Below are 20,938 nucleotides of genomic sequence, written 5' to 3' on the forward strand. Positions count from 1 at the left end.
CCGTCTCAGCTCTCGTCGGGAAGACAAATAATAACTGCAAGCGTTACAAAGAAAGTCAAGAAGAAGCTTAACAAGGTGTGGAGACGCAGGCCTGGGCTGGCGCTCGGGAGCCTTGCTTACCATGATTACTCTCTGGCTTAACTCTTCCATCTGTCAAGACTCCCTTTCCTGGCGAGGGGGCTCCCTTCGGGGGGCTCACTTTATACCTCAGCCTGCCTAGCGTCCTGTGCTTTTTAAGGAAGGGGTTGCGCTTGAAATGGCTGACCAACTTAAAGGCGTGTCCTCTGGGTCGGCCCGGCCCTGCCGACGTGGAGCTGAGCCGGTTTTGACTAAACTCGCTCTTTCCGAGGCGGTGGGGCGGCGGCGCTTTGGACGCGTGGGGCGAGTCCCGCTTTTGCTGCGTGCGCTTGGGCGGCGCGTAGCACGCTAGCCTCTTTTTCCGCGACTGTCCCTGAGTGGCGTAAATGTGCGAGAGTCCGTCAAACAGTCCCTTGAGCTGGCTGCTATTGCAGAGGCTACCCAGGGACGGAACGCTAGACTGGCTGGAAGAGCTCTGCGGGGAGTTAGCCGACGTGGAGCCGCTGGACACCTGCGAGGGCGGGCTAAACCCGGGCGACGTCGGGGAAGCGGCTGCGGGGAGCGCAGACGGGGGGTCGACCGATGCGGCCGCGTCGTCCCTAGAGCTTAACCGTCTGTTGGCGGGTGACTCGGCGCGCGAGCGACGCCCCACGGGGGAAGGGGTGAAGAATTTGGAAAGCCCGTCGATGAGCCCTTTGGTTTTCTTGTTAACGCCGAACGCAGCTGGGGTGGCGAAGGAGGGCGTGAGGAGGGGAGTGACGGTGGCGGCGGTGGTGGAGGTGGAGGTGGGGGTTGGGATGGTGAATCGGGTGGCGTCTGTAACGGTCAAGCTGCCTCTGGCGTCCTTCACAGATGCAGCATGACCGGATGAGGTACACACGCTAAACTTCAGACCCCTACCAGGTGACCCCCTTCCTCCGAGTGCCACCATGGAACCATCACCACTGCTTAGACACCTACAAGCACACATCGCAGTTAGGAAAGCACCCAGGGAATAAAAGGCCTGCTGCAAGGTGACTTGCGCGTGCATACATTCGTTGCGTGAGCTTATTCCTGGGCCTTCCGATGGGCTTCGCATATCGGCGTTTGATCTCGTCGGCTTTCCTGTGCAGCAGCTTCCTTCCGTTCTCCTTGGGCCTGCAGACCTGGCACAGCCACGTTCCTGGAGGGCATCCAAACATACACACACAGTCATGCTGGGGGTGGGTTCATCAATTTCGAGGACAAACACAATGTTCTTTTTTTTTGGGAAGCATTTCCTAGAGCTGGCCAGCATCCGGTCAGCTGACAATGACAACCAATTACTCAGCAGAGAAGCGGAAATCCACACGGGAAACAATGGCTCCGTTCTGCGTGTCCACTGAATTAGACTTCCAAGTCAGCTATGTATGAATAGCCCGGCAAATTGCACGACTACAGTTTGCGCATCACTCGGCCCTCAGAACTGTAATGCTGAACAAACTCTTCCCCAGGAGAAGCGTCGAAATGCACGCCGACGCTCCGAACACGCCACCCGCCGCGTCACCTTTTGGCATTCTGGAAAGCGGCGGGTCGCAGCACTCCATGTGGAAGCCCCGGTCACAGGAATCGCAGAAGAGCATCTGGTCCTGTAGGAACAGAAGACACGGAAATCATGTCGCCATCAATCATTGGGAGCACAGGATAGGCTGGGTATATATAGCGAGCTCCAACACGCCACTGGGTGACGGTATCGCTCAGCAAACACCTCAGTGGTGGGTTCAATTAATTATGTGACCATGCTTGGAACTCATATCACTCTTATCTCAAATTATCATTCGCCATTGAAACAAATCTGTGCGATGTTTTTCAATGAGAAAACAGCACTCTATAATATTTTACTTTATAAAAACATACAGTTATGACAAACAGAATTCAAAAGAATCAAACAATTTTTGTCACACTCAGCATTAATTAAATGGCCATTGTGCTGCTGCTCTCCTTGGGGGAAGTAGAAGACAAACAGACAGATAAACTGTAAATTGACTAATCTAGAGTATAGACAGTTCAGCTCCTCGCAGAGGAGAAAGACTATATGACTGACAACTGTTACATTAAATGTCTTAATGTGTTGCTGCACCAGTTATGTTCAACTAGCAGTAGCTTGAAGGGTTATATATGCGTTTCCCATTATATGATAGCAATAGCGTTAAGTTAGCAGACTAAAGGCTAAGATATGATGCACACAACGTATAACTTGTCTAGTTTGTTTAGTTTGACAGTATACTTCAACTGGGAGTGGTATTAGACAGCTTGAAGCCTCTGTTTTGAAGAATTGGACCTGAATACTTAATAAGGGTTTTATGAAGGAGAAGGTTTCACCATTATCTCCAGTGGGGAAATGTGTTTTGACATGACAACATCTTGGAATTCAACCTGCGTCATGGCACAGATTGTGTTCGAATTTGGATGTTTGGAAGCTGCAAGGCCTCTGAGGATGAAAAAAATGGCATCTCATGAAAGCAGTGGTACTTACTGCATTTTTGCCCTGTATTCGACAGGAGCTGCAGGTTTTGCATTCAATGCACTGCCACCGCAATCGCTTCACGTGGGAGGTCAACTCGGGGGAGAACTTCAGACACGAGGGATGCCCTAAAAAAACGGACCGAAAAAGGCATGAAGGCGCTTTTAATCCATGTTGGCATTCCACGGTGTTGAAATATTCAAACATGCGGCGTTGAAAACTCATGACTGGCGTGTATGTCTTTTTTTCTTCACCTCCTCACTGCCACAATCTGCGTGTTAAACCAGTATGATCAAAACATCTGAGTGGCTAATTAAAGATAATTTGATCTTAATGAGGCAGAAACAGTAGCGGCGCTCATTTCTAACAGAAGCTGATGCGTGAAAGTCATGTTCCCAAAAAAAAGAAGCGCCCTGTCATGCTTGTAAAACAGCTGTTTTACAGCAAAACGACCGTTTGTGTACACTAATAAAAACCACCTCGACGCCAGTTTGTCAAATTTGCGCTGTAAAAATGTCACGCCCGAACAATCCCTAGCGGCGTTTAAAATAATTGCTCAAACATGAATGTCTCCACGACTGGCGATGGGCAAGCAGAGAAAGGAAAACGCTGCCCATCTGATGTTTAAAAAAAAAAAAAAAAAAAGTTGCTTTTTGATCCTGGACCCATGAAAACAATTGGAACCATGCTATCGAAGCACTTAACTTAAACACCATTTTTTTCCCAATAGACCTTTTCCCCATGACGTCCAAGTGGCAATAGACTGAGCTTCCCACTCATAAACAAACCATTTCATGCCATTTAACTAAGGCAGAGCGCGTGAGAAAACAGGGAAATGGCTTGAAAACTGATTTTAGCCCCCCCTTTCTTTTTTAACCACCGTAGTTTTAATGTTTGATTTTCCAGTCGAAAAGAATGTTACATGAGGCAAACTGCTTGGAAGGGAGAAGAAATCCTGGCCATAGTTTATATTGCAACAGGTACGTTGATTAAACAATAGACATAGTGGAAACTCAGACATAGATAACGTGATGATTGACGTTTTTGCTCTTCTGATTGATGTCACAGATGTGTCCTTTTCGATGTTGAAATGGATCGCATGCTGTAGAGCTAGCAGGCTATCCATTATGTTTTTCTAAACTGTTCAAAGACAATCTAGCCTGACAGACGACATCCACTCAATATCTCCTCTTCACCCACAGGTTCCGCTGGATTCCTTTTTTGTTTTTTAAGTAAATTTTTAAACAACTTATGGGGTTTATTTTTTCATCGTTTTCAGCTCTGCCACCTGGAAGTACCGTGGCACCGAGTTTTTACCCCCGAAAAGTTCAAATCCCTAAAAGCCGTCCGGAAGGGCCTACTGAGAAACGCCACTTAGCGGAGTGAATGATACCCCACGTCGCGTGCTTGTCCATAATCCTTCACGGCCGCCACTGATTTTACAATCCAACACTTAGTGATATGGCGCCACACGCGTCGACTTACCGCTGCTCCCGCAGTCGGCACAAGACAGGAGCTCCTCCGGACGCTTGTCCCGGTTGGACTCTTTTGTGCCGAGACAGAAACTGCATATTGGGATGGGGTCCACCCGGAGCTGAGTGGGAACACAAACATGGACAAAGTGCTCAGGATGGAAGTGCACAAATAAGGCAGACGTGCGCGTTTGGTGTAGGATTTGACACTACAGCACAACACAGTAGAACCTTCGCCCCGAAGGTCCTCATTAACACTGAATAATTTCAGCAATCAGCAGGTGCCAGTGTCACACTGCAAAACATAACTTTTCCATCTTGAATGAGAAACATTTTTGCTTTACAGCGAACCCCACTTATTCGCAGTCCCACATTTGCCTATTCGCTGATTTTTCTCCCCTCTCCTTTCTGCGAACCTACTCTTCATTATGTAGCAAAACTCACTTATTGGCTGTTTTTATGCTAGGTCTAACAAAAAAAAAATATTGCTTTGGCGCCATCTTATGTGAAAGTGAGCGAAGGCGCTCCATTGAGTCAGAAATCGTAGATAGATTTACTAAGGCTACGTATAGACTGCAGGTCAATTCAGACCTTTTGGGCCAATGTGACCTATCACATTTACCCATCAGTACAATTCAGATTTTTTCATATCCGACACAGGCCTCTTTCGTAAGTGAAGTAGGTTGCGCGTATACTGGATTTAACGTCACAAAATGAAGCGTCAAACTGCGTGGCTCAGCTGCTCCGTATGTAAGAGGAACATCGCACCCCCTCCAGCTCGCTCACGGTCTTTTCTCATGTAGAGTTGTACAGATGAAGCGGGCGACCTCGGCAAAATGTTTGCCGCTTGGAACTGGAAGCACAAACCTCAGGCCCAAAAATCTTAAGAACCACTGTTTTTGCAATGTATAAATGAGCATCATGTCTTTTGTCTTTTGGAAATGTTCAGCGTGATTGACTCTTGTTGCCTTTGTCCAGGCTCGTTTCTTGTCATAGGGAAAATGATTCCACTCATGTTGCCATTTCTTAGCGAGAATTAAAGTCCCTTGTTGTTGGGAACACCGACTGTGTCCTTTTGTAAACGAGCCCCTCTTCGGTAGTGAGGTCGTGCTTTCAATTACAGAAGCTTAAAAAAATAAAAATTAAAAAATCCTTCATGATAACCTTATATGAAATCAATAGAACTGATGAATCACCCAGCCCCAACCTGCATGTGTTGGTTATGGCCACAAGATGATGCAAGACCACCACAATGTATCGCAGGATAATCCTGTGGACTGTTTTCATGCATTCGGGACAAAAGCAAGTGAAAGCACCATTAAGAGTGGCTTTGCTCCATCAACTTGGGGAAAGAAAATGTTAATCACACAAAAAAAAAATAAAAAATAAAAAAAATAAAATAAAAAAAGAAATCTGCATTAAATGGATGTTTTTTTCCACATCAAGTGTTATTAAAAAAAAAGAAAGTGTTCCATCTGTTCAATGTAATAAAAATAGACTATAATGAATATAAATCCAACATACACTATAGGGAAACAACAAACAACTCCTGTTATCCATTACATCCCAGTGGCACAGTGATTTTAGTCAACGTAGTCTAAGGGCTTAATCCGATTCTTCTTAAGGGTTAGCACTCCAGACGAAGAGGATTAATGAGCGTGCGATCAAATTACCGCCATAGTAAAACACAGTTGACGCTATTGCTCCAAAATGCTGCCGTTGTCGCAATGAGCACAGCACTAACGTGCCAACTGATCTGAAAAGGACTCCTCCCGTTTAAAAATGGCGCGACCTTTCAAAAACACGATGACATTGGTCAAGCCCCTGGAGGAGCATTAAACAGAGTGCTGCCGTGTCGCCCTGCTTGTGAACAACGGGCCGATATGATCTTTACTTAAGGGTGTGCTGATCGTATCTCCTTACGGCTCTCTGTCAATCGAGCTGTAAAAGGCCACTCTGGGGATGCACAAACAGTCGCCGGTTGCTGTGAAGCACATCCTTGTGACCGCCTCCTCACCTGCAATTGAATGTTTTCTCCTCCATCCATCAGGAGATGCATGACAGAACCACTCTTTCAAAGCCTGCTGCGTCCTCTGGGTGGGGGGACACACACAGCAGGCGTACAGAGAGGATGTTGTCCTTGTTGACGGCTTCCGTGTCAATTAGACGGCGTGAGTGGGGGGGGGTGTTAACTCCCACGTCAACGTTGACTCTATTTTCCAACGGGCCTGGTCAATATTTGACAGCGGGCTCCCACACTGGGGGGCTGAAGTGGAAATAAAATGGCTGACTCGCACCTTGAGGATGTCCCCTCGGAAGCGGAAACGTCGATTCCAGTCACCTTGCGGACAATAGAAGTGAAAGCCCCATTGATTCACAATTCTCTAGTTCCTTCAAAACTTGCCTCTATCCACGTATTTTTGGGCTCTTTCTGTAACACCCTGGGCAGGTTTGTGTAGCACCAATCATACACAAGGCCATAGTGCTCTCTGGAGCCAAAGAAATAATTTTAAAAAGATCAAGTTAAAAGATGAAAATCAAGATAAACCCCAACATTAAAGCAGGATAAATGAAGAGAAACATGAAAATGACAAACATATTGCAGTTTCACTGTATTTCAATCCCAGCTCAAAAATATTTTGAAATGTTTGAATGAATAACAACAATTTCTCAAGAAAATGTGGAATGTAGTACAAGAGTAAAAATACATTTGTATTTTTTTTTTTTTTAAGAAAATGACACTTTGCTGCTCTTCTCCGCTTTGTGAACTAACATCAGCTCCCTTCCGCTCTGATGTTAGCTACTGATCCACCTCAATAACGAATTTATAGTATTTATTTCACCAAGTGAAGACATGCTAACTCTCATAGGCGGTTGAAAATGTTCAATTCAAGACAGTGATATAGCACTATATTAACGTGACCTTGATTTGGTCAGAGTTACAGGTGGCAGACTTGTAAATGTGATATCGTATCGGAACTATTGCCGCCTCTAGCAGCCACTATTCGCATATGTACGATTCGCATAGCCTTCATCTACCAATCCGCAGTACATGAAAAATTCCCAAAGCGGCTGACGTTTTCTACAAGGGGAAAGGTTGTAGGGATCACTGACTGCTCGCACCAACAACCATGCCAACTGGCAACAGTTGGAGCAAATCTCAGGTGTTCAGGAAGTCTCTTTCCAAAATTGAGTAGCATAGAAACAGAATGCTGCTTCAGTTTGTTTCGCTCTGGTTCGGCAAACATGCAACAAGCCTGAACCCGATGACCTCGGGGTTTCGGAAGTCTAATAGGACAATGTAGTGTATTCCAACCTTTATTGAGCCACAGCACCTATTTTACATTTGAAAAATCTCACAGCACACCACCAAAACAAGAGTGTCACAAAAAGTACGACTACTGAAATAATGATGTTCTTGCCTGGAGTTACTCACAAATTTACTTTGTGTGTAATCTGGGGCACTTTCCAATTGGACACTGACAAAACCGATGTCACAGGAAGACATGACTTAATGTGCTGTACCAATAGCAACAGGTTGATAGAGACGCTTATTGTACCTTCAGCCATCGAATGGGAGAGCATGTATATGTGCTGCCTGTCACTATACGTCGCTGGCATGGCTACATGAACAAAGTTAGATGTGTATATATGCTTATGCTGTGGGGCTGAAATATCAATTCCAAGCACCTGGCTGCGCAGCCTGTTAAGTACCACACAATAGCAATGCAATAGTGACAGCAATTCCTGCAAGGCAGCGGCGCACAATGTCCAACGACAAATCATCTGACATTTATGCAGCTGAATGGCAGCATACGAAGCTGTTTTGGCTTTTTAAAGCTCTCCCCCCCAAAAAAACGACATCGTCCTTTGAACACAAGGCTCTAACTGTTCCGCTTACATAAGTTATTGCTTCTTCATGTACAAAAAAGTGTCACGTGGGGCTCATGTTGATTTATCTCCTTTAAATACAATTTCTTGGAAGCAGATTATGTTTATTTTTTTGCAGGAATTTTAAAAAAGGGCACAATTTTTCACCTCGCGTTGGCTGACAACCGACAAAGAGGGAACACGAGTACAATAGAATCCTCATAAAAGTAGGTAGACAGTTAATTAAACTACCGCATACTCCGAAACAACCACACACTCCTGATACACACCAGTTGACTTAATCAGATAAACATGTTTTTGTTCTGGGCCATTCTTATGTTGCTTTTTAAACTGCGGTTTTTGCACTCCAAGCCCCACCTTAAAAAAATCCAGAGTACCATCCAATGTTAATAATAACAAGATGTCTGTCATCTTAACTAGCAACAGAAACCACTGACTACAAAGACTTCCATTGATTTGTGCTACGAAACACATTCTGTGTGATGGGTTCGTGACATCTTCACACTGTACGGCATAATCGCCTACGACAGAAAGTCAAAATCAAAGCTAACACTGAAGCTAGCCTTTTGGGTTGATGCTGTTCCACCTAGGTCCTTAAGTTTCAAACAAGACAAATGAGTTAAAAAGAAGAGCATGTTTCTATAGTCTGAGGACAAAGAACGCTAACATGGCAATTTGCCTCCTATATCAGCGTATCAAGCTTGACCCGTGTTAAACTCGACAAAATCCAGGAGGTCCTCAGTTTACAACTTTCCTGACATACAATATTTGAAATTACAAACAGATTGCAGTGAAAGAATACATTTACAGTGGGGTCTTGAGATACAAGTGACTCGTGTTTCTCGAGATGTGAGCTGTCGTGCAGATTTTTTGCTTTGGCTTGCGAGCACTATATGGTATGTGAACTCAGCTCAGCTCAGCTCGGTTCACTACAAGCAGCACTTTTGCAAATAGTGAACAAGTCTTCAAAAAGTGTATTGTCACTCCCAGTTGAAGTTTACTCTAAAACGACTAATATTAGTGCCGTACTGATGAGCAGCGGCTGATCCAGTTTACGTTGTTGGAATTCTGGTTCAACTGTGCGAGATCAACAAAAAAATCTCTCTCTCCCGGATCGCCACAGGACCCGTCAGGAACAGCTAACTTGGAATCGAGCTTGAAACTAGCTTTATTTGCATATTAAAAGCTTTTCCTTCAGACACCCCGTACAAATCGCTCTGCTTTGAATTAGTGTCTGGTGTGTTTTTCCGTCTCCCTCGCTGCTGCTGCAAAAATTTTTTAAATCTTTTGCATATGACATAATCCGCCTGGACACGGGCGCACAAAGAATCTTTAGGAGCTCTTCCATCTGCGCTTTAAGGCCAGTCTGCGCACCACCTGTTTGGCCTGGAGGAACCGCCCTTGGTTGACAACTTTCAGGGAGGTTTACAGCGGAGGAATAAATGACCACTAACCGGGCCGAAACACCCTTAATAATGGTTTATTTCAGACACCAAAAGTTTGTAGAGGCAGGTTTAGATTCGAGACAACTACTAGAGTAGACGACACGTCTGGATTAAAAAAAAATTTTGGCACCGTATCATTTTCATGGTACTGAGTAATAACATCTAATCCTGGAACAAGGAGTTATTCCTGCTAACAGCATTTTACGTAAACCAAAAGGAGAATATGGTGCTGATGATTTTCGCGGGCAGTCTAAATGAAGTTCATGACAGGAAATGATGCCGCATGAAAAGAGCAGGCTGTCCTGAGTGAGGGGGTGTGGTTCTATTAGAACGCTGCTGGTGGAACGCGAGCTCAAGTGGTTGCATAACACAGCGGGAGACCAAAAAAAAATAAATAAATAAATAAAAAAATCAAATTCCTCGGCTTTGTTCCTGGCACAGTCTCTTCAGACTCTTATAAACTGTGAGCCAACACTGCTCTTTTCCACCAGCAAAGTACCCGTTTTTCTCAACACACAACACAGCCATTGTGTGTCTGCAAAGTGAGGCTGAGGAGTCTCAGCAGTTTCAAGTGCAAGGTAAACCTTGACTGGGCTTGGTGATGTCAAGAAAAAAAAAAGCTTCCAAATGGAAAACAGCTGTGAGAACCATCTCAGTTTTTTTGACCAAACGTTTTTTTTTGTTTTTTTTTTCCCCTCCGAGGTAGGGAGGGGGGCAACCACAGACAGTCACAGAGTTGTGGCTGCAGAATTGGAGGTGTCGTTTCCTGATTATTCACTGTGAAACTGGCGAGGAGCGAGGCGACATCTCTATGAATGCACGAAACCTTGACGGACGCCCCACCTCATCTCGAACAGAAAGAAGGAAGGGGAAAAAAAAAAAAAAAAAAAAAAAAAGTTGCAGCTAGGCTGCATTTAAGTAACACTGCGCGAATTAATCTGGGTTCTGAGCGGGTCGACAGGGGTATGGCTTTAAAAGGCGCGGCCTGGCCTGGTGAGTGACATGGTGTCTGCGAACGCGAGCGTAGAGTTGTCTGGCTGTCAACTGGCGTGTTGAGTGACCCGGCGTGAGTTGTTGCAATTGACGGCTCGTGTATGAATGCGTTTATATTCCGACTGTTTGATCAATAAAGCGATTGAAAGTTCACTGCGGCTGTGTCTATTTCAAATTTATAGCCTATCGTCGCTTAATACAAATATTGTACTCCCATTATGACTTTACTGGGGTTAACGATAGACTACGGTGCACTCTGACTTGCGTCGCCCTAGAACAGAACGTTGTTGTAGACTGAGGACATCCTGTAGCGCACTCCATGGACATAAATCAACTAAAAATGAATTAGTCACAATTATACTTTGCCCATTCCTGACGCATTCAGATTCTTAAATGTCATTCATTCAAGGCGATGTTCTTGCTGGACGCGTTAACACGGAGAACCCAGCAGTGATAGACACCATCCTGCCGCACTCGGTCGACCACCCCCGAGGGGCTAAATGCAGGGAAAACAATGCGCCCTGCAGAAATTGAGGACAATCCTTTAGTGCCCCTTGGAGCTGAATTGAATTTATACTCCATGGAAACGCAGACTGGAAATCCACTCAACCTCGCACTTCTTCAGCAACCAGCTTTGTGATGTTGGTTTAAATTGTCAAAATACTCTCTTACCACATACTCCTTGAGGCACATGAGTTCTTAACTCTCCCAAAAATGATATGTATATAATACACTGCTACTCGCAAGCCAGCTGACCACATCCTTTATGGGTCACTTTGGCCGGGCTTATGTAACCTGTGGGAAGCCTACAGCAAAGTGCCTACCACACAAACGCAGCATGACTTCCTGCTTGTCGGCGCTCGCTTATTATTGTGAAGACCAGCGACAGCGACACTAAACCTCTGGAGCAAAACTGTCCGAGTGCTTAGTCAACTTCTAAACAATAACGAAACAAACAAAACTCATTCTGGTGGCACAAGGACCAGTGCCAAAGGTCTACATGACTAAAATCGGAGTGCAGCAACCACTTATGTCGCTCCACACCAGGGAACGTGCAGAACTTTCTATTCATTATTAGTGAAACAAAATGCTAGCTCAACAGAATTGCTTGGATTTCCCCCCCCCCCCCCCCCCCTGATTTGCGTAGTCACTTGTTGTCGAGTAGAATTCATGGGGCTCAATCTTAACTGCCCCAGAGAGCAATGAAAGAATTCCAGTTACAAGAACTAGGATACCCTAAGAAAATGTGTATATTTCTTCTTTTGGTGGGGCAAAATATCAAGAGATGATATCGGTCTCTCAGTTTTGATACACTGCACAGGCATAAAATAATATTGACGATATCTGATATAGCTATTCTTAGAGTTGCGTTTCTACAAAACTAACCGAAATTAGGACGTAAAACGGAACGTCATGGCAGCAGCTATCAAATATCTTTTGAATCGATTATGCTACCAATTATCCTCTTGATTGAGTAACCGGGTAAACATTTATTTCACATTACTAAACAACCAACACAAAATCTGTAAATGAGTGTGTAGCTTTATAAAGGTGGGGTCTAAGTCGGGCGCTAACCAGGCGTGCCTTTTTGCGCTGCGTGATGACGTAGTCTTACAACACTGCGCAAGCTAGTTCATTGCGCACTGTTCGGAACGTCGTATGTCGGTACCGTGGTAAACGGAGCACACCCTGTACACCCGTTATCGTGCTACCGTGGGTAAACATCGAGATAGTATTCTCGTTTGCGCTGTGATTCCCACCGGCTGCATTAAATACAAAAGTCACGCGAGTATACCTGTTCTCGCTCATGGGGTAGGAGCCTCGCCGACGTCAGCAGCAAAGGGGTGGCCATCGGACACCTGGGCGTGCCGGCCTCCGCCGCGCCGCGCCCGCCGAGCTGGTACCGCGGGCCGTTCTTGAACAGCCTGCCACTGTTGACCGAGCGCTTGGCCGCCAGCCGCAAGCGTTGGCGGAAGGCCGGGTTGTCGGACGCCTCGGCGAGGTCGTCCTGGTTCCTCAGGTACCTCTCGATGTTCTTGAGCGAGGAGCCGTGCGTGTCATCCAAGCCCTCGATGGCCCTGCGCAGGATCTTATTCCAATCCAGGTGGCGGAGATCGCTGGCACTCCACATAGATTCCTTTGACGGCACAGGCGAAGGGGAAGGCGGGATGGACCCGGCTCGCCCGGCGCTCCCTGGGTCCTTGTACGAGGTGCTCCCCTTGTTGGTAACCTTGAGAATAGAGCCATCGTGAACGCTTAAATCCAACTGCTCCAGAACCGTCTTCCGTTCTAGTCCGTGCGACGTGCCCACCGCGTGGGAAATCCTCTCCTCAGAGGGCCGCTGCTTCTGCCTCTTGATTTTCTGTATGGCCTCCAGAATCCACTCCGTGTACAGAGGGTTGGCGAGTTTCACCATGGTTGGACTGGGAGACTCACAAATTCGCCATCCATGCGGAATCCCGCATGCTGCCAAGCGCCAATGGGTACAATCACATCCTTTGGCGAGGTCAAACAAAGGTACGTTCCACAGCGCCGTCCAAACTGGCTCGTCAAATCCTGGAGGTTGAGACGAAGGACATTTGAGGGGAAAAGTTGCCACTGATAAATTCCACAACCAGGAACTGAGCTTGATGCGGTCTCACCTTAATCTGTTAGAAAAAAAAATTTGGTGGTGATATGATGCATTTGAGAATAATCTATAAATTAGATTTTAAACTGTGTAACAAACATTTGCACAGAAAAGTGGTTGGCGATAATAAGCTATAAAGAATGACTTTTCCTCATACGACGTGTCAAATTGACCTAGGAACATTGTTGCTGTTACTGAGAAACAATCATAAATCCAGTATGACACCAATTCCAAATTAGACACAGACGTAACTTTCTAAGTTTTAATACAGGGGCAGCTAGTTTAGCCAGAAACTTCGATCGCATTACGGGATTTAAAAAACAAACAAATAAATAAATAAATAAAACGTTCCTTGGTAAAACATTTTGTGAACGGTTTCTGAATATGACAGACAACGAAACTTGAGGCAGAAATTTTACACAGAAGTCTTTACACTTATTTCCCCCCGTAACATGATAGTCAAGAGTGGTATTATGGACTTCCTCTGGGGCTATACAAAAGAATCACTGCCCAATTACAGTTCAGTTGTATTTAACTTTAAAGTTCAAAATATTGGCATTTAATACTTATGAACCGTTTGATTTTAAAAATGTATTTCGGTAACATTTTTAATTAAACATTTATCTGTATTTTACTGGAATCTTTAAGTATTGATCTATTTTCCTATATTTATAGGTAGTGCCAGTTACAGTGACATACAATAATAATAATATTTACATTTAGGAATGAAACGCCTCTCTCCTTTTGTTTTTTTTGTTGTTTTTTATCAATACTGCGACCATTTCATGTCAAAGTGTGGTACAAGTACCACTCGAGGTACGTGGATGCCCCCTAGTGGTGTGCGAAAGAATCACTGCCCAATCACAGTTCAGTTGTATTTGACTTTATATTTCAAAACATTGACATTTAATCTTTAAGAACTACTTGTTATTGACCATATAATATGGTACAACTTCTACGTGCATTTTCATTGAATCATTAATAAAATACAGTTGGGATTACCTGTATTTACACGCAGTGCTAATGTTCAAGGTGTGCATAATGTTACAATGACTTACAACTATATTAAACATTTGGTACTTGGTGTGTATATTACAAAAAAAAAAAAAGTTTTGACAGCCACTGATATAAACAATAAACAGTGACTTCTTTCAAAATGACTGAGGTTACTGAGAAAAGAACGTAGCAGCAGCTTCGAATCCAGGAGGACATTAAATTCCAAATCTGAAATAACTTCGTTAAGTGTTTAGCCAGAAAGTTATTTCACGTTTCAGGAAGGGAGGAAAAAAAAAAATTAAATAAAATAAATAAGAAAAAAAAAAAAAAATAGGGGAAAAAAAATTAAAAAAAACCTCCCCGGTCAAACGGCTGCTTCAAGTTTCGCTTTTCTGACATGTCTACGAACGCGACAACTCTGCGGGCATAATCCCCACACTAACGTCCGACAAGCACACAGAAAAGACGACGACAAAGTGGACATTCCACGCGTGAAGCTGCCCCGCACGCCACTTTTTTTTTTGACAGCTCAATGGCCGCCACAACAAAGTGCTCAACGCCACCCCGCACCATCCATCGCTGCTTTCTCCCCTGACAGCTGCCCACCGACCGACCGCCGACGGCGGCGGCGGCGGCGAAACACCAGTGAGTAACAAACCTTGAGGTCCAAGTGAGTCCAAGCTGGATACAAAATATTTTACAAAAACATAAAAGTATAAAACAACACACGACAAACGCTCTGTAAAATGCCAGCGTTAAAAAGTGGCGTCACCTAAACAGTCGCCATTTTGTTACAGTGTTGTAGTTTACGTCGAATCCGACATGACGCTGATTACAATCCAATGGAGTCTCATTAAAGCTCGCCGACACTAATGCGCCCTCCCCGAACAACTTCATTATTGGCCGTGAACGGACCACATCCGATCGCTGGTTTGATAAAGCGCCTGTCAATCATTACAAGTGCGCCGACCTCATTGGCTGGCCGAGCTGTCACTTCCGCGGTCCTCGACCCGCCCTCTTAAAGTGGCTCGGGGATCGCGTCCGTACCGCTCTCGGCAGACGGACCGTCCAAACTGTCTGATTCACGCACTTGTTTTGTTTAGTGAGCGCGTGCGTGAACGCCGAGAGGACGCCGTGGCCATATAACACCGTGTTACGACTGAACGAGGCGAATATTTTCATATAACATCATGACGCCGCGCCACCATATCCGACACATTCCTCCTTGAAACAGTTGAAAGTGGCTTCTTTATTTTTTTTAAAAACATTCTTAAATGATATATTAGGGCGATCTATCATGGCAATAAAAAGTGGGACACCGATCCAAGGTGGCTCGTTTAATGACTCTTAAGGGAGGAGAATAAAAACGTGAACGCTTGTCGTAAAGTCCACCACCTCCACCTCCCTTTTTATTCTTTCCCCACCGATAATTCCCCCGATAATTCCCCATAAACGCCTCGTTAAGCGATTTAAGAAAAAAAACGCACGGTCGGTTGTGTGTTTTCCGATCTTCTGGCGATGACAGTGAACGTCCCTCTCGGTGTACGTACGTTGCGCAACGAAGGCACGCACGAGCCGCGTTTTATCGCCATTAAACTCGCAAATCATCCCTGCAGTCAAAACAGTGGAGAGTTGCATGCAAAGACGGTAACAATTTTATTTTTATTTTTTTTTTACCTCCTCAAGTTTCCCAGAGTCCTCTCGTCTCCATGATGGTGACGTGATATAAACAAGAAGACATAATCCGACATGCGGAGCTCGCCGCGTGGACAGCAGCTGATAACAACTAATTGAAAGGTTAATCTACATAGCAGCCTGTGACAAAATGGTACCCTCCCCCGCCCTCCTCCTCCTCCTCCTCCTCCTCCTCCTCCTCCTCCTCCATCCCTCCTTCCGTCCGTCCTCCCTCCTCCCCTTCCTCCCTCCTTCCTTCTTCTTCAGTGGAGTGCTTCACATATATTAAGACTGTAGGCACTCACCTGCACAATCCATTGAGCACAAGTTGGACGCGTGAAATGAACAAGATGTCGACTACTTTCTAATATTTTGACCCTCTCAAACAGTGGTTGTGCAATTTTGTTTTAAACCAAGTACCACCTAAAAAATAAATACATAAATAAAAAGCTTCCAAGTACCACCGTAATGAGGGACAGTAGTGTAGTAGGCCAAAGGGATCATGAAAAATGAGGTTTTTGTAATTTAAAAAAAAATAAAATAAAATAAAAAAGTGTGTTTAATTGTATTGTAACATTTGAGTATGAACTATTGGGGGCGGGGGTTAACTCATGATTCAATTAGGGCCCAACCGATTAATTGGCTGGCCGATTTAATCAGCCGATATTAGCCCTTTTCAAATATTAAAAATTCAACAGATTTTGGCCAATTCATTTTTGACATAGTAACACATTAGAACATAAGATAACTAATATTAAAAAAAAAAAATCTGCCAAATTTTTACTGATTTTTCTCTCTTTTGTAAAGTGAAACAAATACTAATGCAGAAACACTGCAGAAACCAGCGGAAGTGTCATCAGAACAATAGACAATACACATTTTATCCAAGAGGAGACTAAGGGCCATGAGGAAAAAAATAGCTGCTGTGGATGACTTAAAAACAAACAAAAAAACACAGCAATTGTCTGTTCTGAAGCATTTCCACAGTAAGGGGACACGTCGTCCAAGAAGAGACTAAGGGCCATGAGGAAAATAAAAAAGTCTGCTTTGGATGACTTGACTTAAAAACAAACAAAACAAAACAAAAAACGCATTACGTATTCTATTTTTAAGCATTTCCATGGTAAGGTAATTTTATCCAAGAGGGGACTAAGGGCCATTGAAAAAAATATCTGCTGTGGATGACTTAAACAAAAAACTAAATACAAAATGAGCATTATTTTTTTTCAAGGTGCTTCCACTGTGAGGGGACATGTTATCCTAGAAGAGACTAAGGGCCATGTGGAAAAAAAATGTATCCGCTGTGGATGACTTAAAAAACTAAATTAAAAAAAAAAAAGAGCATTAATCTGTTTTGAAGTGTTTCGGCTGTAATGGGGCACATCCAAGTGGAGACTACGGGCCACCCTGTTACATTTTATTTCACTTTCAAGCAGTGGAGTTTTGCGGTCATGGTTTGTCATGTTTCCCTGTTGTTCAATGTGCGTGCTGTTAATTGGCGGCAAATAAGACGTGTGACTGCAGCCAGTGGGGGGCAGGTGGACGAAAAGAAGAATAGACGAGCCGGCCAATGAATGTCGAGCCGGGGGCCCCGCCGGGTCCTTCATCATTTCAATTGAACGAGCGTGCGCCACCATTGCAACCCCCCCGACCCCCTCCTCAGTCCTTGCCAACTACCACACAACCACTGCCGCCCATCTGCCGAGCACAACGCCGGCCAGAGCATCTATTACCACCACCGCAACTAACTACAGTGGCCATGTTCGGAACTCAAATCATTCTTTTCCCAAATTTTTCCCAAACTTTCCCCATTGAAATGCATGGGAAGGCCATTAATCCGTTCTATCACCCCACCCAAAAATGGTTTGTAGTATATTTTTAATAAAAACAGCATTGCGCAAAAGGCAATGACAGCTCTAAAATTTCTTTTGAAATGCTTGTATGTTTTCTGCCATTGGATGTGTGCCTTAGGTACAACAGTAAAAGCAAAAAGAAAATAAACAATTGAATTTACAAAATAAAATCTAAATGTAGCACAACATGAAACTTATTTCTCTAAAAACGAGTAGCTACTCTTCTTTGCTCCGTGAAGTAACGTCGGAACGGAAACGAACTGATGTTAGCCATGCTAGTTAGCTAGCCTCAGTATAGTAGCGAGCGTATAGTATTGCTTTCACCAATCGTACATACGCTAACTCTCCTGTTCTGATATATTGATATATGCACTTTCACTGCGAGGTAACCACGTTTATAAAATAATTGACAGATTAATCGATCATTTTTCGATTAATCGGCTTTAAAAAAAAAGTTTTTAAAATCAGTCTTCCAAAGTCAAAGCAGATGTTTACAAATGTCTTATTTTGAAAAAACAAAAAGGCTAATCAATCTGCTTTCATGGAGGACGACAGAAATCGGAGAATCGTTACTGTTGAGAGTCTGAAATGCCGAGGATATAGACAATTTTAAATTCAACAAGGCCTCTAAACGATGAATCCAAATAGTTGTTGATTCATTGATAATCGATGGTTGTCAATTAATCGATTGTTGCACTTGTAAACAAAAGTAGATCTGGTTTGACAATCATTTTTCTTTGAGAGTGCGGTCGCTTTTGGGAATCTCTGGCGTCATCTTTCCAAACCTGCAGCGGCTCCATTGCTTGCGTTTCCACTTAAGGTTAATGGAGCGAGGCGAAAAGTTCAACTTGGAAAGTGGGAAAATGCGCAGAGAAAAGAAAAAGTACTTTTTTCCCCCCCTCCATTGTCACGACTTCATCATGGCTGCCTCCCCTTTTTTGTGTTTGTCTTTTGCCATCTGTCATCTTGAGGGAAGCCAACGAGCCAGCTGCCATGTGAGTGGCGATCTTGCCTAATCACAAATGCCCCCCGCACCCACCGTTACCCCAACACCCTTTTTTTTTTTTTTTTCAGGGCGCATCTGTGTGAAAGCGGCAGCTTTTTTTCCTGTTTTTTTTTTTTTTTTAATCATCAGGAGCCGTCAACTCGATTTACGCTACTGAGGGGTTTTCCCAGGGTGGTCGTCTCCCCTTTACATTACTATTAATACATTATTAAATGTATATAAATTTCACAAATGTATTTACTTTTAAGTGTACAACCCCAATTCCAATGAAGTTGGGACGTTGTGTTAAACATAAATGAAAACAGAATACAAGGATATGCAAATCATGTTCAACCTAAATTGAATTGAATACACGACAAAGATATTTCATGTTCAAACTGATCAACTTTATTGTTTTTAGCAAATAATCATTCACTTGGAATTTTATGGCTGCAACACGTTCCAAAAAAGCTGGAACGCAATGCAATGCAAATGCAATCATGTCATCAAAATTAAATGAATTCAATATATGTATTTTTATAACCTATGTCATGTCTATATTTTTTAATAACTTCTATTTGTAATAAAAATTGGCTGATGTACCAATATGAATTAGCTTTGATTGAAAATTCTAATGAATTCAATTTAAATAGGTACCACTACATTGATACTTTTATTGTTCGGGTGTTCCTAAAGTTTTGGCTGCTACAAAGTAGACTCAAAAGTTTGTGTCCAAAGTAGCATTCAGTTGATGCTGGTAAAAACAGATATTGTTTCGCACTTGCTTCCGAGATGGTCACTGTGAGTAGAAAAAAAAAAAACAACGTACATAAAAATCTACTGAAAGTCGGGCTTCTCCGGGAATGTGCAGCCCACTCGCCGGATGATGACGTTGGCGGCGTAGTGGCCCGCTCGGATGCACTCCTCCAGGGGACGATCCTGGACCAACGCCGACAGGAACCCTGGGGGGACAAAAAGATGACACGTACCCCCCCCCACTTTCAGCCCAAACGCTCTCTTTCAAAAAAACAAACCATCCAAACATGAAATGTTTGTTTTTGGTTTTCCCCAGCGCACCTCCAACGAAGGCGTCTCCAGCTCCGTTGGTGTCCACGATGTGGTTCTGGTCGATGTCCAGGACGGGGAACATCGTCACCTTGTCGCCTGGGAACGAGACGCAACCCAAAAAGTTTGCATTTTAGTTGGCTTTGACACAGCACGGCATCGTTTGCAAACAAGTCGTGAATACATTTGGAAAAGTGCTGCGCGTAAAGGAGAGAGAGAGATATTTCTTTATTTTAATCAAGAAATACAAATAAAAGGACACATATCAGGCTCCACATTGTTTGTCACTATTTCATTTGAAATGTCTAGATTTTTTTATATTTCTTATTTTAATAAAGGAGGACACTTTTGCTGAAATTGGGGAAAAAGTGCATTTGACTAACATTTCAGAAATGTTTATGTATTTTCCTTTGATATTCAAACTAATTCCCAAAGTTGGAAAAGAAAACACGTCAAGGAGACAGTATTATAAATATTTTTTCACTAATTAAATATAGTTAGATGGTCTACACCTTAAAAGTGCACCGATTTTTATCATTCATCAAATAAAACAAAATGTCTCCTTAATTATTTTTAAATATCACATTAATTTGTAAAAATGTTTTGACCCCTTAAGTGTGGCATTTTTATTCATCGAAGAGCTAAAATGTGATCGTATTGTAAATATCTCCTTAAACTGGGGCGTTTAAAAACTTTTTTTCCCCCCTAATTTGGAAGACGTGTCGTCTCATTTAAGTGCAACTTATTGTTTTCACCAATGTATTCAATATTGTTTACAGTATCTTTATTCTTCAGAGTGGATGGACTACGAGGCGGATTGCGCGGCAGATGTTTGCCGTTTGTTTCGGTCCAAATGCTTCGGTGGACGTTCAAAAGCAGAGCCAAGCGGGTCAAAAAGCGACGTGTGACGTCATGGCGGAAAAATGGCGACGCACGAGGGAATGGAAGTAAGTGAACATCAGTGGTGAAGACGCGACAATCCGCCTTGCCCAGGTTAAATTTGTGTCGTTTTCCTGCGGGGCAAAACACACAACAACACGACACAATGTTCTTAAATCAACACAATAATCTCATTCTATTAGCAGTCAGGCGCTGCGGATTAATCACACTGTTAACGACTTTTCTTTTCTTTTTTTTCCCTGGCATGTTGATGATAAATACCAACACAACACGAGGAGCGGGCCAATTAGTAGCGTGACGCAGACCTCGCCAAAACCGTTCGGCCACTTAAAGCGGCACGCTAATAATCAAGCGCCAAGGAGACACGCTCCACGCTTTTTATGAAATTGACCCGGGGCAAGAATATGCTCACAATAATTGTCAACATCAAATTATCAACTCCAGATCTTTCCAAAATGTATTAATAGCCTGTCTG

General features: G+C 43.7%; 2 protein-coding genes across 9 annotated transcripts in view; both read right to left on the reverse strand.

The window, feature by feature from the left end:
- Positions 1–15,818, reverse strand: part of kat6b (K(lysine) acetyltransferase 6B) — a 32,558-nt gene extending 16,740 nt beyond the window's left edge. Inside the window, exons 1-7 of one of the 5 annotated variants that reach the window (XM_061705566.1) lie at positions 15,664–15,818; positions 12,157–12,917; positions 4,046–4,154; positions 2,573–2,688; positions 1,604–1,685; positions 1,111–1,240; positions 121–1,034 (exon numbers count right to left, since the gene is read on the reverse strand). In XM_061705566.1, coding sequence (XP_061561550.1) covers positions 121–1,034; positions 1,111–1,240; positions 1,604–1,685; positions 2,573–2,688; positions 4,046–4,154; positions 12,157–12,777 — 1,972 coding nt within the window. In that variant the 5' untranslated portion in view covers positions 12,778–12,917; positions 15,664–15,818. Of the gene's footprint in view, positions 1–120; positions 1,035–1,110; positions 1,241–1,603; positions 1,686–2,572; positions 2,689–4,045; positions 4,155–12,156; positions 13,010–14,644; positions 14,803–15,663 lie in introns of those variants that run through there. The other 4 variants (XM_061705564.1, XM_061705565.1, XM_061705567.1 and 1 more) reach the window with 4 other exon arrangements.
- Positions 15,819–18,889: 3,071 nt separating this feature from the next.
- Positions 18,890–20,938, reverse strand: part of LOC133395208 (adenosine kinase-like) — a 99,224-nt gene continuing 97,175 nt past the window's right edge. For 2 of the 4 annotated variants that reach the window (XM_061663958.1, XM_061663961.1), the window contains exons 10-12: positions 19,576–19,662; positions 19,379–19,460; positions 18,890–19,297 (exon numbers count right to left, since the gene is read on the reverse strand). In XM_061663958.1, coding sequence (XP_061519942.1) covers positions 19,243–19,297; positions 19,379–19,460; positions 19,576–19,662 — 224 coding nt within the window. In that variant the 3' untranslated portion in view covers positions 18,890–19,242. The other 2 variants (XM_061663960.1, XM_061663962.1) reach the window with 1 other exon arrangement.

Source organism: Phycodurus eques, chromosome 19, assembly GCF_024500275.1.
Source record: "Phycodurus eques isolate BA_2022a chromosome 19, UOR_Pequ_1.1, whole genome shotgun sequence".
In the NCBI taxonomy this organism is placed as follows: domain Eukaryota; kingdom Metazoa; phylum Chordata; class Actinopteri; order Syngnathiformes; family Syngnathidae; genus Phycodurus; species Phycodurus eques.